This window comes from Telopea speciosissima, chromosome 11 (genome assembly GCF_018873765.1).
Source record: "Telopea speciosissima isolate NSW1024214 ecotype Mountain lineage chromosome 11, Tspe_v1, whole genome shotgun sequence".
In the NCBI taxonomy this organism is placed as follows: Eukaryota; Viridiplantae; Streptophyta; class Magnoliopsida; order Proteales; family Proteaceae; genus Telopea; species Telopea speciosissima.
In genome coordinates, this window is record NC_057926.1 from 32,849,276 (window position 1) to 32,865,176 (window position 15,901).

The 15,901-nt window shown below is 44.4% G+C and overlaps 2 protein-coding genes across 2 annotated transcripts; one reads left to right on the top strand and one right to left on the bottom strand.

Moving 5' to 3' along the window:
• The first annotated feature begins 3,742 nt into the window (after positions 1–3,742).
• Positions 3,743–7,186, top strand: LOC122646041 (phosphoribulokinase, chloroplastic-like). Its single transcript, XM_043839495.1, has 5 exons — positions 3,743–4,611; positions 5,653–5,737; positions 5,822–5,906; positions 6,014–6,258; positions 6,847–7,186. Exons 1-5 carry the CDS (start codon positions 4,052–4,054, stop codon positions 7,099–7,101), a joined length of 1,230 nt encoding a protein of 409 aa, XP_043695430.1. The 5' UTR covers positions 3,743–4,051; the 3' UTR covers positions 7,102–7,186.
• A 5,314-nt stretch (positions 7,187–12,500) lies between these two features.
• Positions 12,501–14,282, bottom strand: LOC122644976. The gene is made up of 2 exons (XM_043838332.1): positions 14,021–14,282; positions 12,501–13,201 (listed from the first exon to the last, which is right to left on the bottom strand). The coding sequence occupies exons 1-2, from the start codon at positions 14,280–14,282 to the stop codon at positions 12,501–12,503; spliced, it is 963 nt and encodes a 320-aa protein (XP_043694267.1).
• Between the last annotated feature and the right edge of the window lie 1,619 nt (positions 14,283–15,901).

Below are 15,901 nucleotides of genomic sequence, written 5' to 3' on the forward strand. Positions count from 1 at the left end.
AAGATAATAAGTATCCTCTCTCACACTTCATATCTGACTGTTTCTCTTCCCTATCCATACCTTCTACTATCAACCAGACTTTGATCTGTCTCATTCCCAAGTTTGATTCTGCTAACCACATGGGTGATTTCAGACCTATCAGTCTGTGTACTGTTACCTATAAAATTATTGCAAAACTTATTGCCCATAGACTTAAGCCTCTACTTCAACTTTTTATTTCACCATTCCAAGGTGCTTTTGTGCAGGGCCGTCAGATTTCTGACAATATTGTTATTGCACATGAGGTCTTTCATTTCCTCAACCATAAGCGAGGAAGGGAGGGTTTTGTGGCTATTAAGATTGATATGTCTAAGGCCTATGACCGAATGGAATGGTCTTTTTTGACCTCAATCTTTAAATTTCCCGGTTTTGGCAGGCGTTCATGTGATCTCATCTCACTTTTAATCTCTTCTACTTCTTTCTCTGTTAAACTAAAAGGAAGCTCTTTTGGTCCATTTAGGGATACGAAAGGACTGAGACAATGGTGCCCTTTAAGTCCTTACTTGTTTATCATTGGCATGGAGGTTCTGTCCCGTCTTCTTTCTGCCTATAGGGACCTAGACCTTTTTCATGGAATCAAAGTTGCTAGGGGTGCTCCAGAAATTACCCATCTGTTCTTCGCTGATGATATATTTACCTTTTGCAGAGCTTCTGATGAAGACTTATTAACCATTAAGGCAATTTTGGATCTATTTTCTAATTTGTCTGGCCAACAGCTTAACTTAACTAAAAGTGGCCTGTATTTTAGTAAGAATGTTTTCGAGTCCGAGAAGTCCAGACTCAGTTCCCTTCTGGGCATCCCTCTATGAATCCTGACTCTTTATATCTTGGTCCATCTCTTTTTCCCCATAAATCTAAGGTTAAACAACTTATGCCCTTGGTTAATAGAATTAATTGTAGACTTTCTACTTGGATTTCTAACAGTCTTTCTTATGCAGGTCGTGGAGTGCTTATAAAATCTGTTTTAAGTTCTTTACTTGCCTATCAAATGAGTTGCTTTTATTTTCCTAAACTGATTTGCAGGAGAATTGATCTTATTAGCTATAATTTTTGGTGTGGGGGTAACAATGATGTAAGGAAAACCTCCCTGCTATCTTGGAAAAAATTATGCTCTCCTACTTATTTGGGCGGTTTAGGATTTCACCCCGCTCGGCTATAGAACCAAGCCCTTCTCCTTCGTTTAGGATGGAGATTATTAACTAACAATCACTCTGTGTGGGCTAGAGTTTTTAAGGCTAAATATTTTCCCCACACCTCCCTTTTTTACCCCTGTACTAAGCTGAAGAGGGGCTCTTGGACATGGAATAGTATCAACTAAATTATCTAGCCCCTAAAATCCTTCTATTTAAGAAAGATAGGAAATGGTTGTGATACTTATTTTTTGACCGACCCTTGGATACCTTTGATTCCAACCTTTACTATTAAACCAGATGAATCTCAGAGGACCTATCCTGAAAAGGTTAGCCTATTTATTAATGCTTCCACTTGAAATGAGGCGTTGCTTAGAAGCGCAGTTCCTACTTATGTTAATAATATTTGTAGCATCCCCTGTTCTGACTCTGCTGACACTTGGTGGTGCTCTCTTTCTAAAGATGGGCGTTTCAGCACAAAAAAGTGGCACATTTTCTTTTCTATTCAACTTTAAATGATTTTTCTTGTACCACTTGGTGGATGTTTTTTTGGAAACTTAATCTTCATCCTAAGTTTAAAATTTTCTTCTGCAGTGTATTACATGCAGGGATTCCGGTTAAGGATTTTGTTTCGAAATGGACTCAGGTCGATCCCACTTGTGCTTTCTATGGCACTTGTAATGAGACCCTTTGGCATATCTTCCTCTCCTTTGGGTTAAAAATATCTGGGCAGCTGGTCCACTGGGTCTAAGGACGGAATTCATTTCTTTCCTATCTATCAGACTTGATAAGACTTCCCTCATTTGGTTTTCTCTGTTTTTATAATAACTTGTTATGTTGTTTGGTTTGTTAGAAACAACTATATTTTTAATTCTGTTAAGCCTGATCCTTCTGCTATGTTACGGAAGATTGAACATTGGTTGTTGGAACTCCATCTAGCCCCCCCCCCCCTTTAATCAAGTTGGATTCTCTGTTATATACTGATACACTTGTCTCATCATGTCCTAATTATACTTTTACCTACTTTAGATTTTTCTATTTTGTTATGCGCAGGGTTTGATCCCAGAGACATAGGAGGTATACATTACTCTAGCTGGGTTTTTTGCATTTTACTAGATGGCAAACTCATTTTGTTGGCTGCAGGATAAATTAAAACCACACATACTCTGGAATCGAGTTAACTGGAATCCTCTATGGTTTGGATCATGCCCTTTTGAGAGGTGTGAAGTTGAAAGAAGTTTGGTGTTCCAATCAGGCGTTACCAGGACTTCTTCCAACTCCATCCCGTTCTCCCTGGCCTTTTGAAGTCCTGAACCTTTTTTTTGCAGATAGTGGACCAAGTTAAAGGAATGTCTTTTAAAACTCTTTCTCAATCCTCACTTCATAACTGGCTGAAGTATTGTGTTAGGTTAACTAATAGTACTACTACTTGCTGTCTTTTTTATTCTTGTGTACATTTGCCTTCGAAACTTTATAAAATTTTCTTTTCTCATAAAAAAAAAGAAACAAAGTTGTCATAGGATTAGAGAAACCTAATCCAATCTGGATAATGAATAATATCAACAAATGGCTAGTAGACTTAAAATTATCCCCACCCTCAATTTCATCCCATTATGCAAGCTATAGTAAATAAGGAGGTTTTATTAGCTCCTTCTTCCTTTGTCTTACCTGTACTCAAATTTCCTGTTTTAATCTGTGCAGAACACCATATACCTGGACTAAGTATGGCAGGATGGTCCTATATCTTTCTGTTGGATGGCAGATTTACCTTTTTTGTTACAGATTATATATACTCTACCAAGTGTATGAAACCCGAACTATTTAGTATTCGGACATGCCTTGACCATACTGCTAGTATGGGGTTGATGATAAAATAAGTATGGTGTTCAAATCAACAGATCACTGATGTTCTTCCATCTCCAACTAAATTCCCTTGGCCTTGGCATCTTATAAAAGATTTAATCTATATTTCTGATAAAGCCCAAGATATATGTTTTGATTCTCAAGGAGACACCTTTTGTATAGCTCTAGCTATGAACCTGGCTAGATATGCCCAAACTAATAACACCGTATATTTTTCTAATTTCTAGTAGTATTTTTTGTTTTTTACCAAAAAAATAAGAAATAAAAAAAAGCAATCAAATGGTAGATTGACATGTGACATTTAACATGTAACATGTAACCCACCTATTTGTTTGATAATTTGAACCAGCCGGTCTGGACCAGAGATTACAGAACCATGTGGTCCCTACCGGGTACACAACAGAAAGAACCCAAACCCAGAAACTTACATATATAGCGCCCCCCCCCCCCCCCAAACACCCCTATCTCCTTCATTCCACTCCATCCTTCCCCTCATCTCTAACCGACCACCCACTTCTTTCCACGTGGCATATGCCACATCCAAACTGCGGCTCATTTCCAAGCTTCTCCATGATTATGTGTGGTCATCACAAACATCACCTAATTAACATTTTAATTTTCTATTCAGAAAAAAAAAAAAAAAAGCTAAGAAAGGATCCAAAAGGACAAATTTACTTGCGGTGCCCTGTGTTTACTCCAACCATGTCCTCTCTCTTTGCTTACTTCAGAATCAAAATCCCATCTTGTCCAAAACAAGGGGCAGAGAGTGACCCATATAAGAACACTGACCACTATTCAGGCTCTTCTATCATCAAAACAAACCTTTTTTCATTGCCTTTCAAAACTACTTTCAGTTCTCTTCCTTTTCTTGTTCTTCCAGCTCTCCCAGCTCTACCTTAGAAATCAAAGGAAGGGAAGCAAAACCCATTCATGTCTGTTCACAGAAGTAGCTAATTTCAGAAAACCCACCTCAGAACTTCTCTTCTCAGAAGGTTCTAAGAGGTCAGTACACAGCAAAAATGGCAATTTGCACAGTGTACACAACAACCACTTCACTCAATTCAACCTGTTCAGTCTCCACACCAACAAAAACCCACTTGGGTTTTCACCAAAGACAGGTTTTCTTCTACAGCAATAGCAGGAAAATCAGCAGGAGAGGCAGCAGTAATTCCTCAGAGATCACATGCTCAGCAGAGGAAAAGACAGTGGTGATTGGATTAGCAGCTGATTCTGGGTGTGGGAAGAGTACTTTCATGAGGAGATTAACAAGTGTGTTTGGTGGTGCAGCAGAGCCACCAAAGGGTGGAAATCCAGACTCAAACACCTTAATCAGTGATACCACTACTGTGATTTGTTTGGATGATTATCATTCACTTGATAGAACAGGTAGGAAGGAGAAAGGAGTCACTGCACTTGACCCAAGAGCCAACAATTTTGATCTCATGTATGAACAAGTCAAGGCTCTCAAGGATGGAATTACTGTTGATAAACCCATTTATAATCATGTCTCTGGTCTCTTAGACCCACCTGAGCTTATTAAGCCTCCCAAGATCTTGGTCATTGAAGGATTACATCCAATGTGAGTTTTCTTGAATTCTTTTTTTTATTTTTTCCCCTTTCATTGAAGCTGATTAATTCCATTCTAACTTGAAATTTAGTTTCTGGGTATAATTTCTGAAAGCTTTATTCTCAGATTAATCTCATTTTATAGCTTCAACTTTGAGAATTAGTAGTAATCCTTTTCCTCCTCCCTCACTCTCACTGGATTTAATTTAAAGGGTTTTCTGAATTTAATTTCTGATAAGAGATAGAGACAATTAAAATTCTCTGTTTTTACTCTCTCTCTCTCTCTCTCTCTCTCTCTCTCTCTCACACACACACACAATTCAGACATTTATCCTGAAAGTATCTTTGGTTTGAAATACCTCGAATGATGTGGTCTATGGATTTGGTTTGGTGCCACGTGGCACGTGCTCCACTTACCGGGTCCAAATAGTTTTAGCCTACCTTCATAGTAAGCCTTCTTGGAGATTGATGAATATTAACCGTTGGATTTGAGCATATCTAGACCATTAATAACAGTGGGCCCTCCACAAGGCAGAAACCAGAGAAACTATTCTTTTAAGATTCTTTTTTTATGGGCCTTAAATCAATCATGGGCCTAACCCAGTTTTGAAACAGGTCCATGTAGCCCATTGGGCTGTCATTACCTGAGAAGGAAGAAGAAAGAGAAGCTGAGAGAGTCTGTGTCGCTTAATCTTCTTTACCCAGTTTTTTAAATGGGTTGAGTTTTCCTTCAGCCACGGTGAATCGAAATCCATTCGCCGCGAGCTGAGAGGATATCAGGAGGGTATTTTGGGATTTATACTAAAATCTTATAAGGGTTTGTGAACCTTCACAGCACAGTGAAAGCAAAATTTTAACCTTTGTACATTCCTTATCTTAGATCTAAAAGACTAAAACTGTAATTTCCAACTATTATTTGTGCCTTGAATTTTTGTGGCAACCCGAAAGAGAAATTTTGTGAGGCTTGTAATGGTAGCAGGGGGCTTGGGCCGATATTATTAGTGTTTGAACCATGTTAAATCTCTATGTCATCTTTGCTTAAATCTGTTTGTAGGTATGATTCTCGTGTAAGGGATCTCTTGGACTTCAGTATCTACTTAGACATCAGCAATGAAGTCAAATTTGCTTGGAAAATTCAGGTAATTTTGGTTTTATAACCATAACATTCCAATATCTCATCATCCATTTTGTTTGGTCTTCTAATGTTTCAAGAAGACTTGCAGAGGGACATGGCAGAGCGTGGACATAGTCTTGAAAGTATTAAGGCTAGTATCGAAGCTCGAAAACCTGATTTCGATGCCTATATTGGTAAATTTTTCTTCTCAAATGTAGTAAAAAGAGAGAAATAATTCTTTTTTTTATCTTCTTTTGTTTATGAGATCTCTTTATCTTAACATGGTTTTCAAAAAATGCAGACCCACAGAAGCAATATGCAGATGCAGTGATAGAAGTTTTACCAACCCAACTCATTCCTGGTGATAATGAAGGGAAGGTTCTTAGGGTTAGGTTGATAATGAAAGAAGGTGTTAAGTTCTTCAGCCCTGTTTACCTGTTTGATGAGGGATCCTCCATCTCATGGATTCCTTGTGGAAGGAAATTGACATGTTCATATCCTGGCATCAAATTCTTCTATGGCCCTGACAGTTACTTTGGCCATGAGGTAACTCATTCAATGCTTTGTCTTTCTTTAATTCAATCTGATTCCTTAGGCACTTAATACCTACCTCACATGTAAGTTTTTTTCTGCATAGCCATACTTGTTACTAGTCTGAAGCTATGCATGTCTTTCTTCACCACTTCTCATAGGGTCATTTTAGACCTACCCTTGTATTGGGGGTACAATGTCTTGTATTCTCTCTCTTGCATTAGTGGGCTGATTCCGAAAGGCCATAAGGTCTGAAGGAATCGTCGCACCTTGCGTGTTTATCTTCATTACTAGGGCCTCGACGAATTGGTGGGTCCATGCAGGGGTTCGGGGCCGGTAGACCACGAAGAATTTTTTTTGTAGGGTTATATGGTTATTTCAATAAACTACCTGTATAATGTTTCGCTATATATTTGTAGCGAGAGTTCTTTCTCTATAATCGATCTGAGAGAGGTATAAGGACGAGCGACTGTAACCCTATTATCCATTGATAGTAAAGCATATCTCATCTCACTATGAATATAGACAATCTTGCCGAACTACGTAAATCTTCGTGTTTGGATTATGTCCACAATTCTTCTTCTAATAACATCTTTTAATCAGGTATCTGTATTGGAGATGGATGGGCAATTTGACAGATTAGATGAGCTAATTTATGTGGAAAGTCATCTGAGCAACATCTCCACAAGGTTCTATGGTGAAGTTACACAGCAAATGTTGAAGCACTCTGATTTCCCTGGAAGTAACAATGGAACTGGTCTCTTTCAGACCATAGTTGGGTTGAAGATAAGGAATCTCTATGAGCAGATCGTTGCTAGTAGAGCAGCAGCTCCACTAGAAGCAGCCAAAGCTTGGTAATAACTGCAAATTTAGTGTCCACTTTTAAGGAAATTGTTTTTCCTTATCCATCTTCAACTGAGCCTAGGTGCCTGTTAGAAGTTTTGGAAAATTCTAATAATGCATTTCTAGTAATTTTGTGGAGATTTGTAATATATATATAAAATAAAATAAAAAAAAGCCAAGAACAGATGAAAAGCAGTTAATTAAGAAGATTAAGCACATAATTTTTTTTTTTGAGTGTGATTAGAGCCTGTAATTCTCATTTTATTCACACACCTACCGAACTTTGAAAAATTCATATGATATGTATATAGGAGTCCTATATTTCTATACTTTTTCTACTATATGAAACAAATTTTTTTTAATGCAAACACCCCATAGAGGGGGGAATTTATAAGGTCTCCCAATTACTAGCTTTAGAAGATCCTCAAGAAAGGAGGACTCTCAAAGACCTTGATGAGTCATGAATATTGTATAAAATCTCTGATAAATTTGGCATCCCTATGAGTCATCATGTACTGCATATACATGGAAAGCTAGGAGAGTTGAATCCGTGACCTTGTAGGAGCCTACACTCTATTAATAATTCATTGATCAACTGAGCAAATAGTTTTTCTAAATTTGACAGATGACCAATTCAACTGAGCAAGTAATTGTGGTGCAGGAATTGCATTACTTCTATTCCACTGACTTGGGTCATTGGGTCTGCTTCCTATAGGAAAATTATCTCCTCCAGTTCGCCAGTGTATCTAATAAGGGGGGTGGACACCACCCAGGCAGACTATTCGGGCAGGGGCAAGGTGGTCATTGGCCCCCATTGTTAGGGGCACTGGGGAACTGGGCCAGGCAGGGAACTGGAAGGGATAAAGATCTGCTTCCTATAACCCTCCTCTATCGACTGCTTTGTTACGCTTCTACACTGCATCGACTCATTGAATTCTTAAGTTGAATTGCCTTGGATAAGTCCAATACTATGTCACAAGCAACCCACAACAATAAGGAAAATGTATAGGAAACCCCAAGGTCAGCCATCTAATAAGTCAAAACTGGGTAATCAAGTTTTTAAGTGGCAATTAAACTAGGCCGAGTTTTTTTTAAGTCACGGTTGTTGGTGACAAAAATCCCAAACACTCACACACGGAGATACGCACGTGGTGCGAAACATCGCAGGCTTGCCAGAACCTTTGCGCAGGTTCAAACGAGGCCGAGAATAGCCTGATCCGACTCCTAACCAGGCAAGTCGGTCTCCTCTTGCCTGAGTAGCTCTAAGGTCTTTTGGGTTAAGCCACCAACCGTGAATCACAGCCTGAAATGCTATCGATCTATGAAGAGAAGAGAGATTTGGGACACAAACAATAATGAAATTGAAACAATGAATATACTAATCAATTATACCAAATATGGACGTGAGCCTTGTGCATACACCCTCGTCACTCCAAGCATGTGACCGTACATTCCCTTAGCCCAAATAATGACAAAAACAACAAAGAATGAAGTAAAAGACAAAAGCAGAAATGTAAAGAAGATAAAAATAAATGCCGATCTTGTCAGGTGTGTTTGTGTGTCCTTTTCCAGGTCAGTCGCCTTCCTTATATAAGATACGCACTCTCTGCTATCAGTTCGCTCAGTTGTTCCCACTAGAGCCACTCTTTTCGGTCCATGCTCCCCAGCTCCAATCAAGTGCTACCACGCGCCCCCACCAAGCCTATCCGGCCTCCAACCGCCAAGGCAGTGGTGGGGTCCACCCCTGTTGCACCCCTTCACATCTCTTGGGCGACACGGTTCCTTGCCCAGTACCCCCTGCGCCTGCAACATGTGGCCTAGCCCTTAGCCGATGGGGCGCAGTCACGTTCCACGCTTCCCCCTTGGCTCACGGCCCACGTCCTGGCAGGATAGTCTTGGCCCACTTGACCCGATCTGATCTAAACCGACGGGTTCTGGCTGCAAACAATGCCCCTCACAACCTCCTTGAGCGGTGCCATGTGGCCCAAGCTCATAAGGAGGTTGTGCTGGTTGGAAAGGCCGAAACGGCAGCTGCTCCCGGCTGATTCCTTGTGCCAAACCCTCCTGCCTCTTCATCTTTTATGGCCGTTAGGAGTTATGAATTTCAAACTTCTCGCTGCCATAAATGGTGGCTCAAGTTCCACCTTGCATTTAAAACCCTAGCTCATTCATGAGGGCTCTTACTTAAAACGCTTCGTCGTCCCCAGTCTTTGGCTGTTCTATTCTCCTGCTCTAAACCTCCCAACTCGCCAAGCTCCTCCTTCCCGTCATCATGGCCAGACAACCTGTAGAACTCACGGTGGCGCAAGAAGTGGAAACAATGCTTGCGCAGAAGCGCTCACTCCTGCCTACTATGGCCCAAACTGAGGTACAAATCCCTTGTCCTGAGCCTCCCGTCTTCAAGCTAGGTCATGTCTTTGCTTCTCGCCCTACAGGTCTCTCCAACTTCCCAAAATACGATCAGGAGAAGCTACTCTTTCAGTCGCAAGCCCCCTGGAGCTCAAGGGCAAAGCCTTCGGGCGGCTATGGCCCCACTACCTCCCAGACTGGAAAACCTGGGTTAATTGAGTGGTCTACGATTGCTCTGATCTGTTGATTGACCTTGGCATCCTGCACGCCATTCAGCTCTCAACCACTTCCATTCCTCTTGACCGTCCCCTACTCCAAGCTGCTTTTCAGTTCTGGTCACGGTCATCAAACACTTTTCACTTCCGCTTTGGGATGGGCAGCCCCCACCCTTCTGGATGTTGGAGCCCTTACTGGCCTGAAGGCCAAAGGGGAAGAATTCAATGGCTCAACCACTGGCCTAACCGATGACCACAGGATTGAGATAGACCACGACCTTGAACTGACAAAGCCTGCAAGCTACAGCTTCTACTTGCGAACCTATCATCAAACCCGCAGCTCCGTTTCACCCCTGGAACTTACGACCTTCTTTTTGTTCTGGATTTTCCATTACGTGGCCTGCGTCCGTTCGAACAAGATTTCCAAGGCCTACCTTCGCTTGGCCAATGCTCTGGTGCAAGGCCGTATGGTCAACCTAGCTTCCTTTACCCTGGCTACCCTATTTTGGGGCTGTAATGATATAATCAAGTCCGATTTTGCCTACGGCGGTGGCCCGTTCTGGCTCCTTCAGATGTGGCTTCGCGTCTACTTCACTGATTTGTATGCCGTGCCCTCTCTGCTCCCAGTTCGGATCGTGGCCGGTTATGTGTTTGCCTCTTCTCCCCATCACGACCTAAAAACCCTGCAGGAGTACTATAATTTCTTCTCCACCTTTGAGCCCGATCCAAAAGGTGACTTCTTCCTCCCTTTTCACACCCAAGAGGCCATTCCTACATGGCTCTCACTAGCCCTTGACCATCCTATGTCCGCTTTGCCCTTATGGGGCAAGTTCTTGATTTGCCGCGATCTTCACTTCGGAGTCACCCTCAAGTCATCAGGGAACAACACCTGTAGCTTCGAGATGTACAATCTCCATTACTACGGGCGCCAGTTCGGCCTCTGCCAAGCGATCCCCTGCCCCAACTATTACTCCATCACGGATTGTGAGCTGGACAGGATGGTGTACTCGGATGTGGCTGACATGCTTCGGGCCTCAGCCATGAATGCCCTAGTCCTCTCTTAGTTCAAACTCCAGTTCTTTGTTAAGAAGCCCATAGCTTCAGAGGAATTTTTAACCTGGTGGGAAGCATATTTTACGTTACTCCTCCAGCCTCGGCCGAGTCAGAGAAGCAGCAAACCCCTACCTTCGTCCTCAGGCATTGCCGGTCACAAGGCCGCCACCTCCAAATGAAAGAAAGCCCCGTCTTCCAAGCAACCTGCTGGTGAGTGTCTTGTACTTCCTCCCTTGCTCTGTTACCCAGTCTGTTCTGCTAACTAATGCCTCTATTGCCACAGCCAAGTCTTTAGCCCGGCCTACCTCTTTAGCATAGACAGCCCGAAGTGACTACGGGTCGTCGCTGAAGGATGATGAAGATTTTGAGGAAGATCCTCCCCCAGTTAGCAAAAAACTCAAAAGCGTCAGCCCATCAAAGGTCGTTCAACTCAAGGCCTCACTCCCAAGTGTATTCCAAAAAAACCAAACTGCACTTGTGAGGCCCCACGCTTCTGCGGCCTCACCTTCGGCCTCCTCTCGCCACCGTCTCGAGGTGGCTGGTTCCACCTCTGGAGTTGCCCTTCCCTCCGTACTTATGAAGGATCAAACTCGGTCCAGCACGTGCCTGAAACAAGCCATTTCTACCAAGTCCTCCCAGGTCGTACTTACCAACTCCACAGACTCTGAGTCCTCTCTCAAGAATGGCTCCCCTGAATCCAAGACCGAAGAAGAATCAGACACCGATGCACTTGGCGGCGGTGACACGACCGAGCCTCTCCGGTCCAGGACCCCTATCCATGAGCCAGACCTTCCCCCCTTATGGGGCCATGTCGCCCCTGTGGTGGCTCCTATAGTATGTGTGCCCTAGATCGAGCGCTGTCTTCCTCGTACTGCCAAAGTTGACATATTTTTCTTTTCTCTTCAGGTTGTCAGCTTGGAAGCGCTCTTGACCGATCTAAGTTCCTCTGAAGATGAGAAAGATGCTAGCGACCCCTCAGGCTCTGGGTCCGTGTCCGTTCCAGCCCAAGTGACTGAAGCAAATGCGCTCCTACACTCCTTCCTACAATCCCCTTTTCGCGAGGCCGTGGGTGCTGGGAACCTAACAGCCATTGTCGAAGCGCTTAGGACGCTGTTGTCTTTGCCAGACCTCCCTACCCCAATCAAAGAATGGTTGGACGGTGCCGTGGCTTTCATGTTTTATGTAACTGTCTCGGCCCCCTTGCTCTCAACAATGTCTAAGCTCTGGAAGCCGCCCTCAAAGAAGGTGATGCCCTGGAAGAGAAGGTACGAAAGATGCGAGATGATCTCAAGGCAGTTCTGGATGAAGTAAAAGCAGGGTAAGACAAACTAGCCCGCATGGACCAAGACATCCAAGGTTTAAAAGCCCAGCTTGCGAAACTCCGGTCTGATAGGGCCACTCTGGATCAGGAAGTTTAGGGAAAACTGCTTGGTTCCCAAACCGTGTCAATAGAAGCGGCCTCCGTTAAGGCCCAAGCCAAGCAACAAAGGTCACTGAGGCCGAGTCGTGAAGCCAGCTTGGTCGTAGCCAACGAACGCGTGCTAGTGATGGAGAAAAAATGGAGTGAAATCCAAGGATCCACCCCCAAGACTTTTTTAAGTAGGCCTGCATGCCTTCCCTTCCCCCTTTTAAAATGGCCTGAGAAGAACACCAGAACTTTGCTTTTTTTCATTTTCTTTGCTCTGTTTCAGCCCGCTTAGGCCGTGTTTCTTTTCCATGAATAGAACTTGCATCTTCCATCTCTCACCTCTTGGCCTTACCTCGGGGTGCTCCATCCCTGCTTTGGCGTCCCACTTTTCATCCCAGATCCCAGATCGTGGGATGAAAAGTTTTAAGGAACTTGTTGTTGATAGGCCTCACCTGGATGTTTCCCTTCAGATCTTGCAGCCTATAGGCTCCTCTTCGTAGTACCTGGCAGACTGTATATGGTCCTTCCCACATTGGGGACCACTTGCCCATACTGGGATCCCTTGCACCAACTGGGAGCACAGCCTTTAAAACGATGTCCCCTTCCTGGAAGTGTTTCAGGCTGATTCTTTTATTGTAGATCGCCGCAACCTTCTTCTTCTGAACTTGCATTTTATCTAGCGCGGCCAACCATTCCTCATCCAAGTCATCAAGCTCGGCTAACATTGCCTCGCTGTAGTCCGTTGGTGTAAGTCCCTGCTGGTACGCCACCCGTGCTGACTTCACACTAATCTCAACTACAAGCACTGCATCATGGCCATATGTCAAAGCAAAGGGCGTAGTAGCCGTGCTGGTCCGTTGTGACGTCCTAAATGCCCAAAGAACTTCAGAGAGCATGTCTGCCCACCTTCGTGGGTTGTCGTCCACAACCTTAGCTAGGCATCCCTTCAGAATCTTGTTACTAGCCTCGGCCTTTCCATTACCTTGTGCGTAGTATGGGGTAGAATGTGTGAACGTTCTCCCCAACTTGGCTGCAAACGCCACGATCTCGTTCGCAGTGAACACGCTCCCATTATCACAAGTGATAGTCTCTGGGAGTCCAAACCTATGGATGATATGGCTCTTGAGGAACTAGATGATGTCAATCTGACTAACTCCCTTCATTGGCACGACTTCAACCCACTTAGTAAAATAATTAGTCACCACATTGATGAAACAATGTCCCTGTATAGCTAAGGGAGTAATCTTCCCTATAAGGTCCATAGCCCACCCCCTGAATGGCCATGGCTTGATAACTGGGTTAAACTCTGCTGCCGACAGTCGCTGCACTGGTCCATGGGTCTGACATGCCCAACATCCCTTAGCATATCTGACGTAATCTGCCGCCATCGTTGGCCAGTAGTACCTGTGGCGCCGAATCAACCATCTCATCTTGGGACCAGCTTGGTGTGCTCCACATATGCCCTCATGTACTTCAGCCATGACCAATGTGGCTTCATTCAGATTGACGCATTTGAGCAGCAAGTCATCTTTCCCCTTTTTATAGAGGTCTCCTCCAATCAGCACGTATCATGTGGCTCTGTCCCTGATCCTTATGTCGAACTCTGGTCCAGGGTTGCTCAAATACTGGGTGATTGGTGTCCGCCAATCAGATTGTGTGTCCTTGACATGATTAACCTCCAGTTGGCTGCCCTCAAGGATAGAAGACCGTGTCTGCCTCTTGATGACGATAGTCCTTTCCAAACTACCCTCTGGTAGCCCGATGCCGGACGCCGCTTGAGCCAAACCGTTCGCGGCCTGATTCCTCGACCGTGGGATGTGGTGAACAACCACGTCCTAGAATCCCTCGATCAGCTTCTTGGCCTATGCAAGATATTCCACCAAGTATTTGCTCTCACACCGATACTCACCGGCCAGCTGCTTAATTACCAATTGTGAGTCTCCAATGATTTCCACAGCGTCGGCCTTAAGGCCGAGAAGTAGGCCCATCCCCAGTACGAGGGCCTCGTACTCAGCCTGGTTGTTAGAACACGAGAAATCAAGCCGAAAGGCCACCTGAGTCTCCGTCCCTTCTGGTGATCGCAGCACAACTCCTGCCCCGGCAGCCTGCTCAGTCTTGGATCCATCAAAGAAGAGCTTCCATGGCGTCAAGCCGATGAGGGGTACTTCCATCATACCCTTTGTTGGCTCAATAGGAGGGTGGTCCACAAGAAAATCTGCTAACGCCTATCCCTTGACTGCTTCCTGGGGAACATACTGGAGAGCGAACTCGATCAGGGCTAGAGTCCACTTCCCAATCCTCCCCCTGGAAATAGGGCGCGTGAGTATGTATTTGATGACATCGGTCTGGCAGACCACATTCACCATAGCCGGAAAGAGATAGTACCTAAGCCTACTGCAGGAGAAGAACAACGCCAAGCAGAGCTTCTTGATGGCAGGGTATTTTCGCTCCACCTTCGTTAAGGCCCGGCTTAGGTAGAGCATAGCCTGTTCTTTTCTGGCCTCATTGTCCTACGCAAGCAGGCTTCCTATTGAGCCTTCCGCCATAGATACATACAACTTCAGAGGCACCCCCTTCCTTGGAGGCATTAGGACTGGAGGCCTCGTCAGGTAAGCCTTTATCTAGTCAAACGCTTCCTGATGAACACTACCCCACCTGAAATCTTCGCCGATTTTCAACTTTAGCAATGGAGAGAAAACCTTCGTCCGACCCGCAGAGTTGGAAATGAAGCGCCGGAGGAAATTCACCTGTCCCAAAAACTTCTGTAGCTCATTTTTGTTCGAGGGCGGCCTTGCCTCCTGGATGGCCTTGGCCTTATTTTTTTCTACCTCTATCCCCTTCTGATGAACCAAGAATCCGAGGAAGTTGTCGGCCGCCACTCGAAAGGCATACTTCAATGGGTTCATCTTCAGGCCTTGGGTCCTCATCCTGGAGAACACCCTTCTCAAGTGATCAAGGTATTCATGCCGTGCTTTGACTTGATCACTACGTCGTCGATGTAGACTTCAACGAAGGTGCCGATCATGTCATGGAATATCGTATTCATCCCTCTCTGGTAGGTGACGCCGACGTTCTTCAGCCCAAATGGTATAACTAGCCACTCGTACGTTCCCAGAGCTCCTGGACAACGGAAGGCTATCTTTGGAACATCCTCTTCTGTAATAAAGATCTGCTTGTATCCGGTGTGACCATCCATAAAAGACATGATACGATTCTTGGCCGTCGCATTCACCAGCATATCGGCCACCGGCATCGGATACTCATCCTTGGGAGTAGCCTTGTTCAGGTCTCTGAAGTCAATGTATACTCTTAGTAGCTTTGTTCGATACCCATTCCACATACCTGGCGGTTCTAATGAAACCCACCTTAAGCAACCGTTCAATTTCGTCCTTAATTTTCAGAACGACGTCCGACGCCATTCGTCTGGGCAGTTACTTTACCGGTCTCTAATTATCCTTAATGGGCAACCGATGTTCAACCAAATTTCGGTCTAAACCAGGCATCTCAGAATAATCCCAAGCAAAGCAATCCTTAAATTCTTTTAATAAACTTATAATTTCCTCCCTTAACTTGGGCGGGAGTAGCCCGCTAACATAGATAGGCCGGTGATCTTTGGCCGTTCCTAAATCTACCTCGACCAACGGATCCTGGACCTCTACCAGCATTTCTTCCATTTTTGGCGGTGCGGGTGGCAGGTCCTGCAGCCTGACTTCAGGATCGGCCACCGTCTGCTCCTTGGCCTAGACCTCAGCCACCACGTTCGCTTTGTAACCTCTGCTCCAGACTTGCA

Bases quoted from the DNA above. Each gene is read 5' to 3' on its own strand.
- LOC122646041 (XM_043839495.1), top strand. From the start codon at position 4,052: ATGGCAATTTGCACAGTGTACACAACAACCACTTCACTCAATTCAACC. The intron at 4,612-5,652 runs GTGAGTTTTCTT...ATCTGTTTGTAG, and splicing joins ATTGAAGGATTACATCCAAT to GTATGATTCTCGTGTAAGGG. The intron at 5,907-6,013 runs GTAAATTTTTCT...CAAAAAATGCAG, and splicing joins TGATTTCGATGCCTATATTG to ACCCACAGAAGCAATATGCA.
- LOC122644976 (XM_043838332.1), bottom strand. From the start codon at position 14,282: ATGGAAGTACCCCTCATCGGCTTGACGCCATGGAAGCTCTTCTTTGAT. The intron at 13,202-14,020 runs GTGAGTATCGGT...TTGGACTCCCAG, and splicing joins GGTAATTAAGCAGCTGGCCG to AGACTATCACTTGTGATAAT.